The sequence below is a fragment of the Semicossyphus pulcher genome, unplaced genomic scaffold (assembly GCF_022749685.1).
Source record: "Semicossyphus pulcher isolate SPU_LCO1_2020_fin unplaced genomic scaffold, fSemPul1.0.p SCAF_10, whole genome shotgun sequence".
NCBI lineage: Eukaryota > Metazoa > Chordata > Actinopteri > Labriformes > Labridae > Semicossyphus > Semicossyphus pulcher.
The window spans coordinates 31944948-31961114 of NW_027211604.1; the positions used below are offsets into that span (position 1 = coordinate 31944948).

General features: G+C 40.0%; 1 protein-coding gene across 9 annotated transcripts in view; it reads right to left on the reverse strand.

Moving 5' to 3' along the window:
* The window catches only part of picalma (phosphatidylinositol binding clathrin assembly protein a), a 64345-nt gene that overhangs the window by 32589 nt on the left and 15589 nt on the right, over positions 1–16167 (reverse strand). For all 9 annotated transcript variants that reach the window (XM_069667408.1, XM_069667400.1, XM_069667392.1 and 6 more), the window contains exons 3-5: positions 1746–1888; positions 1504–1579; positions 1287–1389 (exon numbers count right to left, since the gene is read on the reverse strand). In XM_069667408.1, coding sequence (XP_069523509.1) covers positions 1287–1389; positions 1504–1579; positions 1746–1888 — 322 coding nt within the window. The remainder of the gene's footprint in view (positions 1–1286; positions 1390–1503; positions 1580–1745; positions 1889–16167) is intronic.

Below are 16167 nucleotides of genomic sequence, written 5' to 3' on the forward strand. Positions count from 1 at the left end.
ATCATTCATGTAGATTGAAATAAATATTAAATATATAAAAGTAAATAATAAAGTTATATATATATATACACATTATTTATTTGATAGCCTATTTAGTTGATAGCTATATTGAATTGATTTACATGTTTCTTGTTTCTTACATTAGATGGCAGCTGGAGGAAACACAGTCCCTCTATGGGACTATTTTGCTGAGGAAAGGCACAATGTGGGCACAACAATTTGACTTAGATGTTCATTTGCAGATTAAATTTTCTTACTACTTATTTTATTTATTTAGGTATTCATTACTCTTTGAGATTCATGTTCTGTTCCAGATTTCTGTTTCTATTTTTTATTTATTTGACATTGACTTTCAGTTCAACAGTTATGTGTAAGGATGTGTAATACTAATAATAAGATAAACATTGTTCATTTAAATTAGTTTAATTTTTTTTTCGTGGGGTAGGGAGATATCGGCCGATTAATTGGCTATCAGCTTTTTCCTCGTACAAACTATCGTTATTATATCGGCCTTTAAAAATCCACTATCTGTCAACCTCTAGTCAAGTTAGACATCCATAACCCTAACCTACCAACTCCCAAAGACAGACAAAAATGACCAATGATGCGCCAATAAACACATAACAATAATGTGGTCCTTAAAATTAATAAATAATGTGACAGCACACGGTCTAAAGCACATGGCACTAAGTGATAGTGTGTCTGAGGGCAGGCATGTTGCTTAAGGATTCTAGCCTTTGTTCTTACATAAAAATGGATATATAGATTACACTGGGGGGTCTTGACTCTCAAAAGTTAAGAACCACTGATCAAATGCATGGACAGCTGTTGGCACAGCCCTGGTGGTTGGCCAAGTCTGTGTATTAAACCACCTTTATGTCTCATGTCTCTCTGGGTAGCTTAAAATAATCACATTTAGCCTCTGGAGTCCAATGCTGTAAGTTTAAGTCCCAGATTAATTAAAAGAGTATCTTACACATACACTGTGTTGTGGAAATAAGAGATGTTTGACTATAAGATTGAATGATAAATTTAATCTGGATAGTTCTGCTTAAAATACTCAACTCACTGCTGCTTAGCAGCTGTAATTATCCCTCTTTTTCCACATGAACTTCCACCGTAACTGTAAAAATTTACTGAAAAAATATTGCAATGTTATTTATCAATATCATTCTGTCCTGTCGCAGAGTTGAAGGACAGATGAGTGTCAAACAGTACATCAAGCTTTGTGGTTCAAGTAAAAGTCTGCAGAAACATTCCAGTCACTGACAGTGAAAGCTCCTTACCCTCGTTTCACTTTAGTGAAGTCAAAAGCCACTTGTCTGTAGGACACAGCCTTCTCATTCAGGTAACGGCTATACCTCCTTATGAACGTTGACATATCATAGCCTACACCACAAACAAAAACAAGTGAGGCGGAAATGTTAAATGACACACATTACTTTTTGGCTGAGCATTGCTTATAGGCTTATGCTGTACAATGTTTACAGTGCCTGTACTGACCTTGTAGACCACTTTTGTCCAAAAAATTGCTGAGGTTGAATAGTGTGTTCCTTGAAGCCAGATACTGTATAAATCTCTGCATGAAAAAATAACGTATGTTTGAACATGGGGTATTAATCAATAGGAAAGTTTACTACTACAGTGACATAAGCAGCTAGCTCATACCCTGTACCAACATGCAGGGGTAAAACCTTTATCAGATATATCCATCCATTTCAGCAGAGACAGAAGACAGTACTGACCTCATTGCCGTAGACCATCAGATGGTGTGTGGTGGTGAGAGACTTAAAGACAACCACCCAGCTGGTGTTGGTGGTCCTCTCGAACAGTGTGTCAGCCAGCTGAGGGATGTTCACATTCATCTCATTTGTACACTGAATCAAGTCTGGAGGAGGAGAAAAAGAGAGCACAGGATGAACAAGTGTTTGCTTTTCAGTGAACACTGACATTTTCTCCATGTATCTGTTTCATTCCAGAAATGATAAATAATTTAAGGTCAATGGAACGCTGGTGAGTCGGAGTTAAGGTAAACAGAAGTGGATCTCATCAAAACTGTATGAGATAAATTATTATTAAATACATTTGTAAGGTGGTGATATCAACGTTCACTTTTAGCAGTGGGAAAAGAGGGAAATTTCAGAAAGGGAGTTATCAGTGCATTCATCAGCGGTGCAACGGTTCAGTGATCATAGATTCATTAACATTGATCCATAACATCATATTTGGAATATTACACAGCTGAGGCATTGTTTTTATCCAAGCGCACCTCTAAGTGTCAGGTTGATAATGCCGATGCATTTGCAATGTAGACATATTTGGGATTTTAGAGAAAGGAAGGGTCAAAAGACAAAACACATGCACAGGAAAACAATAATGGCTTAAGATAAAATACCCAGTTAATACAACAAACCTTAACGTGAACTGAATTAAGAGACACAGCATGGACCATAGTGCTTGTGCATGTTTTACACTAAACATAGGGAAATGTGGCACTTTGTTTTAAATATAACACAGGATCACTGTTATTCTCAATAAAGGTCATGCTGCCCATGCTCCCTTACTACTGGCCCACATACACACAAAGTTGGGTATGCATCTGATTTGTGGACTGACAGGGCATACAGACATTCTTAGCCTGGCTGCAATGGCAGAGTGCCATGTCCATCTGGTCCAAACTGAAAGCAAATGCCTCCTTCTTCCTCCTTCCATGAAGAGCATGGGACTAATCAATGATGCTAGACCTCATCAGAGTCCTTGAATGTCTTCACAAAGAGCCCTCTCTCTCAGTGATCTCAGCCCATTCTTAACTGCACTTCTTGCAATTGTACTTGATAGTACCCTATATTTTTGATGATTCCTGGTAGTTTTCTTCCATACTATTCCTGGTAGATAAGCCTGGGTTTAGAGAAATACATTTTTCCGATTCGAAAGGATTCTACTTTGAATGACCCAATATCGATTAATAAATCCATGTGTAAAAACGTGTCTGATCACTGACGTTTCTAAGTGTCCCTGAACACAACAAATCAATATCGATTGAGTCGGAAATCGAATCGAATCTGGACCTTGTGAATCGGAATTGAATCGAATCGAGAAATCCTTATCGATACCGAGCCCTATTGGTAGATGGATTATTCGGCATTGGTTTCGCATAAAAATGATCGGTGCAGACACAGAGCTGTCTCAGTGTTGCGTGTGGAGTGTTGGTGTTTACATTTTTTGGATCTTGCCACCACTCTCTAACGTCATTATCGCTCAACAGAACTCGGTGTAATCTTTTAGGTCAACAGAACACTCTTTGTTTAAACAGTCCAGAAAAAACAAGCAACACAAGCATCTAACAACTTTGTTTTGAGTTTGATTTCAGTCGGTGCTAGCTGCAGCACTTTCTGTCCCCACTGTGAACTTTGTTGTTTCCATAATATTGTATTTTCTTTTATTTCTTGTCTCTCAGAGGCTCACATGCTGTGAGAACTGATATTTGGGTATTTAAGGTAATAAGGTGAAGAAGAAAGTACAATTAAAGTGTGGAAGTAAGAAATGACCTAGAAAGAACATCTAGAAAGACGGTCTACATGTGATGTGCTTCTCACAGAAATCACTGATATGAGATTTAGGGATGCACGATAATTATCGGACAGATAAATTATCGGTCGATATGGGGGGAAATTACGTCATTTTTATTGCTCCGATAAATAAATTTAATCCGATAAATAGATCCGATAAAGTAAAGGAATTGGTGAAATTGCTTGCTAGACATTTAGCGCCTTTTAAAACAGGCCGTGTCGCGCTCGTGATGTCATCTACCGCGCTTTACTAGCAGGACCCAAGGCAAGCTGGCCCTGTGTCTGCCTGACTGGCTGCGCTAACAGCAGGACACCGGAGCTAGCATGTCTTCGCCAGTTTGGTTGTTTTTCTCGGTGGCAGCAGATGACAATACCATTGCTATTTGCAAAACATGTTCAACGAGGATTCCGAGAGGAGGAAAGAAGACGGCAAGTTTTAACACAACAAATCTTATATCTCACGTGAAAGGTCATCATCGCGGCGAAGCTATATTAAAAGAATATGAAGCAGCCGCGGCAGCAGCTACTAGCGCTAAGGCTTAAACAACATCACGGACCGTGGACGTCCCCATTCAGCAGGCATTTGAAAACTGTAAAAAGTTTTCTAGAGACAGCGAAAAGGCTAAAGCCATAAACGACAACGTAATGGAATTCATAGCGCTTGACGACCAGCCTTTTTCTGTGGTAGAGGATCCGGGTTTTCGCAAGTTAGTAGCGCATTTGGAGCCACGTTACACCCTCCCAAGCCGCCGCTTCTTCTCGGATGCGTCCCTCCCTGCCCTGTACGATTTAGTCGCCACACACATTCATAATTTGATCGACAAGAACGGACTAAACATAAGTTTCACCACGGACATATGGACTTCTGACGTTAGTCCGGTCAGTATGCTTAGCTTAACGGCGCAGTGGTTGGATGAAGACTTTAAGATGCAAAAAGCCTTGCTGCACGCACAGGAGTGCTCCGGGTCTCATACAGCGACAATGATATGCCAAGCTTTTGAAACCATGCTTGAACGGTGGAGTATAACGAAAGACAAAGTGCATGTTGTGCTCAGGGATAATGCACGCAATATGTCCAAGGGCATGGAGGAATGTGGGCTCTCAAGCTTGGGCTGTAGGGCACACACTTTACAGCTCGCCGTAAACGAGGCTGTGCTGAGCCAAAGAAGCATCATAGACTGTGTTTCGATCAGCAGGAAGATGGTAGGTCACTTCAAACCCTCCCAACTTGCCACCTCCCGTCTTAAAGACTTACAGACACAACTAGGCATGAAAGACACAAGGCTTCAACAAGACGTGCCCACGAGATGGAATAGCACGTTCTACATGCTAAGATGTTTGTTGGAGCAGAGGCGAGCCCTTGCAGCATATGCAGTAGATTTTGAATTACCTGCTTTTCTGAACGCACATCAATGGACTTTATTTGAAAATATGTTGACTATACTTAACCCGTGTGAACAGCTGACAAAAGACATTAGCTCAGCGACAGCCACAGCAGCTGACGTGATCCCCTCCACTGAAGCCTTAAAACGTCTGTTAAACAAGACTGTTGCAACAGATCATGGAGTTCAAACTTCAAAGAGCACCCTACTGCAAGCCATAGAGTAGCGATTCAATCACATCTATACAGAGCCCCTGTTTCATCTTGCCACAATCTTGGACCCTAGAAATAAGGAGTGCTATTTTGACCAAGCAACCAAAAGGGAAGCAACAGAAATTTTGCGGGCCAAGGTGAGCGGTGCATCAGCAGAGAATGTGGATGAGCCAAAAGTGAAGAAAACCAAGGCAGATGGCAACAACAATGTTTCCTTGCTGGCCATGTATGAAGAAATCCTTCTAGAAAACTACGATGTCACAAAAGAGCTGACCCAAAGCCAAACAAAAGGGCAGGTAATTAATTTATTGTTTTAATAAAGCTTTGAATGTCTCTTATAAAATAGACCAACACCTTTTGTTGAGGATGCACTTTATGTTTGATTTTTGTAGTTGAGGTTGACATATGTCAATGCATTTAATTTATTATATATTTGAAAAACCTTTGACTTAAAAACTACACAAATACCTACCTCATCCTCACGCGCTAAAGGTTGAATAGATGTATTCCTTTGTTATGCAAAAATACTTGAATATGATGCAGATAAATCAGTCATAGTTCTGTTAAACCCTTTTCTTGAGGGATGCACTTTTTTGTTTTAATTGTGTGATTTGCAGTTGATTTACTGAATTAATATGTAAAATTTATTTTGCTGCTGTTCTTTTTTAATCACCACAGGCCTTAAGATTACGTTTTGAAAAGCCTATACTAAGATGCACTGAAATTCACTGTGTGCAATCACAGTAGATTTTATTTTGATTTAATTTTTGTTTCAACTACTTGATTATGTGTGTGATATGACACATCCCAAGTGTATCCAAAAGTTTTTTATTTTTTATGAAGTATTGTGGTGCCTTACACATACAAAAAATAAATGAACATTTGAAGAGCCAGGACTGTTATTTGCTGTTATAGTAAGGCCAGAGCTACTAAAATATGAGTTTTTCATCACTTTTACATTTTTTATTTTCCTAGGTGCACAAACTGCAGATTATATAAAGATTATATTAAATATGAACTTATCGGTTATCTGTATCGGTATCGGCCACGAGAAGCAGTTAATTATCGGTTATCGGTATCGGTTTACATTTTTCATATCGTGCATCCCTAATGAGATTGATTGCAATTAATTAATGACAAAGCCTGTAATTAATGAGATGATTTTTTAAAATTACTCGCTACTTTAGAAAACACCGGGGAACACCGGTGGCAGCACCGTGATGCCTGCACAGTAAGCATTAAAAAGTTTTCCCAATACTCCACACAGACGTTTACACGCTTAATGATTGAACAAATCCATGATTACCTTTATATAGCCTACATTGCACTTTACAGCAAAGAAATCTCTAAGATGCTTTACAAACAGTAGGCAATACTGTAGCCTGTTTGTAATTTTTGGTAATTCTATGCCTGTTGCTTTTACAGTGGATAGTGCTGTAGTGATCACATGTGTCCGGGTGAAAATGATAAGGGGATGATTTCCTCTTCATCACTTCTCTTGCAGATTGCCTACTAATTGCAATTAGTAGCATAGCCATATATGAAGTAATTAAATGGTCAGCTTCGCTATTTACTGATTTAAACATAAATTGCACAGTGGTGGTCCTCTCCTCTTCTGAGCTGCTGGTCAGAGACAAGGAATCACACCCCACTCATGCAAATACTGCTGTGTAAACAATGTGGTAGTTAGGGCTCTTCAATTTGACCAGCTTGAATTTCAGTTTCCTTTTGAAGTTATTGATTGGCTCGATGAGCTAGTAAGATTACTTTCAAAGAGCAGTGCACATGTACATTTCCTCAACATCTGGGTAAAGCGATCCTATTAATTAATTCTAATTTGACTTCTACATCCTACATAACTACAGAATTTATGCACATTTATGCACCCTGATTGAAAATTGCAACTACCATTGGCCAACTTTGAGACTCATCTGTGCTGTAGTCGCAACTGGTGTAGATTGCAAAATAGATACTGCCGGGACGCTTACGTGGCTGCACAGTCGTCTGATGCTACAGTGTCGGTGTAGAATTCCAGCATAAGTCCCAAAACGCAACCAGAGCGGGAACCAAGGCATTTAATTCACTGAGACACAACGATGTGAGTAAAGGAACACTTCACATGCACACAGCTGGCACACATACACACCAACGGATACCGTTAACTTTTATCACGAGAGAAGGCAGGGACGGTTGTTACACTGGCAGGTCAAAAACCTATTATCAATAAGTAAGAAGAGAGTCTAAACATATGACAGCTTGTTGTAGCAGGCTACAACAGTGTACGTGTTTGTGCATCTGTTGTCATGTATTAAAAGATGAAGAAGCGGACGGCTGCTACTCAATGAGTTCTGTTTACATGGGGGGTTTATGAGCCTTCAGTGTCTGCTGAAAACCACACAAAAGGCTTTTTGCATTTTACATACACAATTGACCACCCATGTGACAACAAAAGCCTTTTCAGACACAACTCAAATGGCAGTGGGGAGTGGAGGCCCAGCACCAACCTTCTCCCGTGGTGTTCCTGAAGTTTGTTTTGTATTAGGACAAATAAAATCAACCCGTGACTGTGTACATACTTGTGCCTCCCACTGAATTTATTGTGTACAGATCAACCGGAAATGTTGCAGATGGAAAGGTTTGTATGTATATAGAAGTATATTATTAAATTATATGTAATTTAAAACTAAAATGAACTCAATTCATTCAATGTATGTGTATTTAAATATGATTGGAACAAAATGAGGAAAAGCATGCATAAAAAAGAAGGAAAATGACTAAAAGTGGCTAGTGAAGTCACTTAAGAGTTTATGGTAAGTCAGTTATTGGGAAGGTAATTGTCTCTTGTAACATGAGAACATTATAACAATTAACAGTGTATATGTTCATCAATGGATCAGATAAGAACGTGTGTGCTTCTTTTAATTTTAAAGCCAAGAAGTAAGACACACAGTAAAAAAGCAGCTTGCAAACAAATGGCAACATTTACCAGAAAGAAATTCAGAATGAACAGTTACATAGTTCAGGGCTAGTTCAGTCATTTCTTTTAAACATTGCTATAATTGAATGTACATTATGTGAAACCAATGACTGTATATATAGATGGACAATGCGACTCCATCTGCTCCCATTGTATGAAATTGATGCCAAAATAGCCCCTGTGATAGGCGCTGCCATCTTGTGATGGTGACGTCATATGGAGCCAGAGTCTGCGCAGTACAGATCGGCGAGTGAAGCGGCCGTAGCCACTTCCGCTAACCCAAGAACACACTTAACTTACCGAAAAAACAGTAAGGATCCCGCACACCGGCATGTTTAACAGCAGAATAGCTTCTCTGTGTTGGTCTGAGGTTAACGTTCACAGGTATGGAAACTTCAATGACTGTAGTGATTGTTTTAGTTACGTTTCCACTCGCGGATCATCCTCTACTCTGCTCTGCTCATCCGGAACTGACTGGCTGGGGCGCCCGAATTGTTTTGGCTTCACTTTTAGGGAGCTGTCATGTCGTCCATCTTTTTATACAGTCACTGGCTGCTTCCCAAGTCTCTTAAATTGCATCCATGCTTCCTTCACTTGCGTCTTTGCGAGTAAACCAAGAGAGGAGAAAGGAAAGGAGGGAATGTTTTTTAAGAGACATGAGATGTCCTTTCAGATGAAGCATCACGTGCTGCAACGTCCTTTTGTGAAGATCGCGTCAGCTGATCACCGCTGGATCAGCTGTCAGTCTGCTTTAACAGCTGTTTGTGTCTGCACACATGTGCACTGTATTCATTCTAATAAAACACACAGTAACAGTGTTTCCTCTCTGTAACCTGTTACCTGTGTAACAAACACCTGCACATAAAGAACAGGCTGCAGTCTGTGTTCCTGCTGCAGAGCCATACGGACATTTCCTACAGCACTATGCCTTTATATTATTTGTTCATTATTTACATTTTTGATCACAGATAATCTGATCTGAATTAATTATTTAATAAGCCCAAATACTGTCGGTTCATGAACTATGAAAATGATTTATTAGGCTAAAAGTTTCCGGATAAATAGAAATCAGGTCACACTGATCAAACCCGACCTCACTGATGATCAGTCTCACACATAAAAAGTGTTACCTACTGACAGAGAGACTCTCCTGCTCCCTCTGAATTCATTCATTCATCCGTAATAAAAGTTAGCAGGAAATAACTGATCATGACAAGAGGTATTTTTTTAGATTAAATTTAATAGAAATTAATCTGTTTTTACTCAGATGTTGACTCAGAAAACAAATCAAATCTGCAGTTATTCACTGCATTTTATATATTTTACGACAAGTTATGATCAATATTTCGTTCTAAACGATCACAGCTTGTCAAATACGAACTCATTATACCGACGTTGATTATAGACGGTTTTAAGGCGCCCTGTAAAGTCTGTTTTAAGGTCTGCTTTTTCCTCTCTCCGATATGAAACTCCGGTTATGTTGTGAAATTTCACATAAGTCCGATCTGCTACAGCGTCCAATCACTAACTGATCTGTAATAAGGGGGCGTGTCGGCCAGTAAAAGACTTCCGTGGAGGCTGCTCTCGTGTATCCTTGCTGATCGCTCCTCGGAACTCCCTCCTCTCTCCTCGCTCCTCTCTCCTCCGAGCAGCGATAAGAGCTTTGAGACGGTCCTCAATATGGCAGCTCCGGAACTACTTCTGGTTCGGGCGAGGAGCGAGGAGCGAGGAGCGAGGAGCAAGGAGCTATCAAATAAGAGACTTGGGAAGCAGCCTATGTGTGAAACCAAGCACAACAAACTACTCATAACACCAGTTCATCCAAAGCTTTTCAAGCCTGTCATCTTGCATCACAGATTGTGGTTAAAGCTCTCTCTCTCTCTTATAGAAAACTGTCTCTTCTGCTAAATGTCGCTGACTGGGTAGAGCTTCCTTGTGGGATTCTGAGAAGGTGCCAAGCAGATGCTCCTCCCCATATGAGAAGCAGCCATTGTGTGGATTTTTTTCAAAACTCAGACTTCCCTAAATTCAATTGTTAATACAGAACTGAAATTGTTAAAAGCCTATGCAAATGCATGTTCTTTGAAGGCAGCTTATCTGGGAAAAAAAAGAGGGGGAAGAAAAAAGTAATCATCAACCTTGCACAATTGTTTCCAAGGACAACATTAGTACAGCTCTTGGCAAACACTTATTTGAAAGTCTTCTGTCAGCAAAATTCCTGACACACAGTATGCCAGATGAATAAGAGAGAAATTATTCCTGCCTTCTGTTTTTATGAGTTGGCTTGGTCACTATGATCACACACTAAAATGTCATTAGATTAATTCTAATAAGAAGCTTATAGAACCCATACTCTAGAGTGCTGGAATAGCCTGCATATATTTTAGTGGGCGCAGGGTCATTTTAGCAGTTATGCACTGTACAGTGCATGCGGCAGGTGTAGAGAAGCATAAACCTACAAGTCTAGATTTGACTTTAATTGCACTTTTTTTCTTAACATATTCACAGAAAAAATAAAATAAACTGTGGTATACACGCTTATTTTGGGCAATTGATATTACTAAAAAGATCATTCACAATTAAATTAACTAAAAGCATAAATCTCCTCCACTCCTGCCACATACCTCTCTCCTACCATTGTGCCTGAGTCAGTCACGGCTGCAGTAAAAAATGTAGGAAGCTAAATGGGAAATGCAACAGTGCTTGGCCAAGACTTACAGTATGGGGATAAAACTATTAATACAACATTAACATTGAAACATGAATAAACAATAATAATGTCATTATTGTAACAAGTATGGCAGAGTGATTACAGTGTTTTAAGCAGCTTGGGATGGCTACATTATTATAGCTCACAAACAGTACACTGAGAACAGGAAGTCATGAGTAAAGTCTTTTGTAAAGTGGATATACCGTAGGAGGAAGTTCTACTGTGCAATGGATTCCAAGCAATTGCGGGTAAATTACATACAAGAAAAATGTCTCTGTTAGAGCAGTTAATTCTGCCTTACAGCATGTGACATGCTGTGATGGACTTTGCTCAGGGCTCAGGGCTTATGCGCAAGCAGCAACCTCTGGGGGTGAATTTCTCACCCCTTTTAATTATATTAAGCCTCAAATTACAGGGGCAGGGTCACTTGAGTGACAGGTGGATACTGCTGGCAGACACACAAACACACCCACAAAGTCACTGAACTAAACATGGCCGTGTTTGTGTCATCGGTGCATTTTTAAGCATTTTTAGGAAAAAAAATCTGCCAAATAATCTGTCTTGCTGTGTGATTAATGGAACTATATGGCTGTCCAAGAAGTTTGTGATTCAGCTTTTTGTTAAATCTAGCTTGTACAGTGTTTATCTTTTCGTCTTATTCATTTGTTGGTCAGCGCAGCAGTTAGGATTGGTACGTAACAACAAAATGTTTCTTCTTTGAGACTTTTGAAATCTGTGTAGAATTGTTGAAATGATGACAGTATCATATTACCTAAATCCATGACTAATTTAATTACCTGGTACTGGAGCTGCTGATCTTCTGATAGACCGTTTAAAATTTATGATGAATTTAAACTGCTTTAGGGGACAGAATTTAGCACTTCCAAGTTTTTTCTTTTGCAGTTTTGATTTGGACATCAATTCTCAATTAGAGGCAGCTAAATTTGGTGAAATTTTAATATAGCATGATTGCAACAGGTCTAGGGCATTCCAGAGGCCACATGTTGTGGATGGAATCTTGTATGCTTGTAATTAACAGCATAATTGTTATTTATATATTAATATATATTAGTTATATAATTGTTACATTTGATCAACTCAGCTCCCCTGTGCTGTGAAGGAAAACAATGTCCTCTGGTCCCCACCGTGACCGGCACTTTGTCTTTTCCATAATATTGTATTTTCTTTAGTTTGTTGTCTCTTCTACAAACCGCTGACACCAACAGCTGATCCGACACCGTACGCTGCAGGCGTAGTAACACGTATGTGTTGTGGTCCACACAAAGTAGTGCCAAATAAAGAGGCTTTCTTACTGAAAAGTGAAACGCGGTGAAATATTCAAATATAGTGTACAATTGAAACCACTATTGATTTGTAGGTGAGACGTCCTTATAAGTGGATAAATTACGTGTAAAAGTGATCTGCCGCAGCATATAGCCTGGCCTCCATGCCCGGCACTCCTGCCAATTTCTCAATACACGACTGTGCTGACCGCCATCCACTGTAAGTATCTGTAAGTATCTCATACAACCCCACTTCAAACAAACCAAACTATCCCTTTAAGGGTTGTGTGTGTGTGGCACGGTAAGGGAATACCTCTGCTCGACAGACAGCAGCAGTACCTAGTAATTGTACTTCTAATGAAGAATGCAGTAAATAGAGTAAGTCTGTACATGACAGAGAAATGTAATTCCAAGTCTAAGTCCCAGATTGCCAACAATTAGGCAGTGACATAAAAGGTGTCACAAGACTTTTCCACTATTACTTTGGGCTCTGGTTGGTAACAGGAGAAAGCACATTGTGGTAGCTAGTTGTGCTAATGAATCGAACAGGCCTTTCACAGTCACAGTGGCCTCCATTCAGCCCAGCTGGTAGACCGGGTTATAGCACTCTTTTTTAGGGCCATCACTTGATGCCACTGCATGCTCCTTGGGCAGAACTAAGTTCAGTGTGGGAGCAGATATATTTATATACTGTATACATGTGTGTCTGCAAATGTGGCTCTATATTTCAGTACATTATTATTAAGAATTATTATAGAGCAGGGGTCTCCAACCTTTTGTCACCTGAGAGCTACTTTGAAAAAATCAATTGGCGTAGAGTTACTTGCATTACATCGATGTAATTGCTGGTGGCGCCCCATGTTGATTCTTTTGTCAACTTAAACGTTGGTTTCGCAGATGAGGCACAAACTTGCTTTCCCACTTCCTGTGGAAACAGTATGTTTTCTGCTTTTTCTTGGCATGGCCACCTTCATTGTCCATCATAAATCTGGCTAAATGGGTAATAGGCTAATAGCACCAAACTCCTCACTTTAGCTCAACTAGCGTACAGCATAACTGATCCAACCTATCGATGGAGGTTGCTGCAAAATTGCTGTGATTGGTTAGGTTCAGACGTTTACAAACTTGCCAGGAGCATCACTGTTTTTTATTGACAGCTGATATGCCTATCCTATTATTTTGTATTGGAGGGGACAGGACACCTGTGTATTTGATTGGATTGAAGAGGCTTTCAAGCTGCATTTATTGTCATCAGATTTTTTTGTACAGAGTTTGTGAACCTCTTAGCAAGCTACTAAAATCCTGGCTGCGAGCTACCTGTTGGAGACCCCTGTTATAGAGTATGTGCAAAGAAAGGAACTGGTTTGCCAACTGCCTATCCCTGACTTTCTTCAAGATGCCAAGCTCCTCAGCAGCTGCACTGAGGTGGGCTGCCACGTTATCTGCTGTGTGCCGGTTACTGAAACTGCAGGTCTGTCGTACGATAATCTTCAACTGACATCTCTGAATGAAATTCTTCCCCCTCTCGTAGCTTTTGTTTGCTGCAATGGAATCTTGACCTTTAACTTAATGAACACCATCATTTTGCGGAAGCATTCTTCTTCCCAAAGTTTTACACAACATATCTCCAATCACTATTTTCAAGTTAAGCTGGCTAATCTTCTAGGTATAAAGGATCACATGCTAGCAGGTCTCTCTGCTGTTTACTACTTGTGCCTGATAAATAGTTGGTCATGAAACTACTTGTTTTATTATAAGGGGTTTGACAATAAATAGGTTGCAATGCATTTTAATTTCCATTATTTCTATAATAATACGTCGAGTACTCATGCTGATCCCTAGTTTGGAAGAAAAGATATTATAAGACTGGGTCTAAGATCAGATCTGGGGTTTCACCTTCTAGCAAAAGCATATTCTTACTACATTTTTCTCTAGAAATTTCCTCAGGAATCATGGATGTTGGCTTATCTTAAAAAGCAGCTGAAGGAGTATGATGAGTTTGAAAAGTGGTAACAGGATGAATGACAGCATATGGGGGTCAAACTGGTCACTTTCTAGAGACTGACATTGGGCAGGAAACAATGATAGTTGGTAGCAGTTGGTACTCAGTACAGCAGTTCAAACTTGAATTAGAATCTGTCTCCACATCGCTTTAGTGACTGTGGTCACTCAGATCTCATTTCCTGAACTTTTTATTTATTCTTTCTTTTTACAAGTGCAGACTCACAGCAAAAAGTGAGAGAGGGGGTTAAATTGGATGGGTGAGAGAGAGGGAGTGTGCATTTATGGACAGAAGTGTAATGGATGTAAAAACATTGTAATGTTAATTTAAAGTTCCGTTTTTTCAACAAACTGTATTACATTGCAGGCTGAAGTATCTGTTAACGGTGACAGACTGAAAGACTGATGTGTGTTTGTTTCCTGTATGAGACGTCTTTCTGTTCACTGCGCTGCTGCATTATTATGATGAACTGTTCATGGGTCAGATATCTATCGTGTGTAAAAGTCTGTTCTAGATCTGAAATTGAACTTGAGGTAAATTCCCTGACGCTGTGTCACAAAAGCAGCGTTCAGATTTCCCCGACTTCCTCACATGCATCAGAAATGATCGTTCCAACCTCCGTTCAACAAACGAGCATTTTAAAAGTTATTTTCTTCTCCTCTTGAGGACAGACCCGAAAAAGCTGTGTTTGCGTTACAGTGCTGACCAGATCATCTTGTATTGAAAAAAATAAAATGCACTGTCCTTAATTGAATGAATACAAGACAGTATTGCCCTGTATGTGCAAGCACAGCGCACTTTAAAAAGGCATAAACTACATTTTCCCATGTTTCGAATGACATGAAAAATATTGAAACCAAGGTAGGCATTCACTAAACTGTGGCACAGTATTATAAGGGCTGTCACGAGTTTATACTGATCATGATGAAAAACTTTTGTGTGATCAAAAAATTTGTGTGTCTGTAAATACAATCTGATAATAATATTTTGTCATTAATATAATATATGCGAGGCTCAACCCCGGCACACAGGCACAGACACGGGCAGACGGTGTGGAGCCGTTATGCAGGACGGGGATTATTATATGAACGAGCAGCTGTTGCGCGCTCGTTTAAAAAGTAAAGCTGTGGTACAGACATTGAAACTAGAAAACACCTGCTGCCTGCTCCTCTACCTTCTCATCATCAATCTGTGCATGGAGTTGAGGTCTGTCAGTGTGGAGCTCAGCTGATGCCTGAGAGCGCAGCACCACGCAGCAGAGAGTGGAGGTGCAGACAGCTTCTCTCCACAATCAGACACAAAACAAGGGCAAACGGCACAGATCTGTGAAACTTTATGAGCGTGTTTGAGCTTGAATATCATCAGTGCAAATTGCTTTGTGAATCGGACCTTGAGACGGGGCAGATAGCAGGGGCAAATGATTCGCAATTTATGGAGCTATCAGCGGCCGCAATTCATTCTTAGTGAATTCCCCCCTAAGAGTTTAACAGGACTTAACAGAGAAAAATTTTATCAGACAGGAATGACAATATCGTGTTTTTTCACTCAACTTCATGGTTGCCCTCTGGTTCACCTCTAAATGTGGTCTGAGTGATCTGATCTCAATGGGTCCTCAAGGCTTCCTGGGTCTATGTACCTTGAACAGGTCATGTGATCGGATCACCCTGGAAGCATTTTTATGTGAGGTGTAAACAGGGCCAGTGGCTTGTAAGGACTTAACTTTGGGATTTTTCAACCTAGACCCAATTTTCCCATGTGTTTGTGTGTAAGTGACTAGTCTTCTCTCACTCCTCTCTCCTTCTTCCTGCAACAACTACGGTCTCGCGGGAGATTTCAGCGTGAGACTTCTCCGTGAGCGAGACTTGGTTACAGACAACAACAGAGAGCATAACGTAAAGTAGCATGGCTGCCACAGTGTTGTCAGACACTTATTATAATGATCTGAGCCTGTCAGTAGCAAAAACAAGCACTTTTAGTGGCTGTATATTGGCGTATACCCAGTGCCCCGTTTAGTTATATTGTATCTCATTTC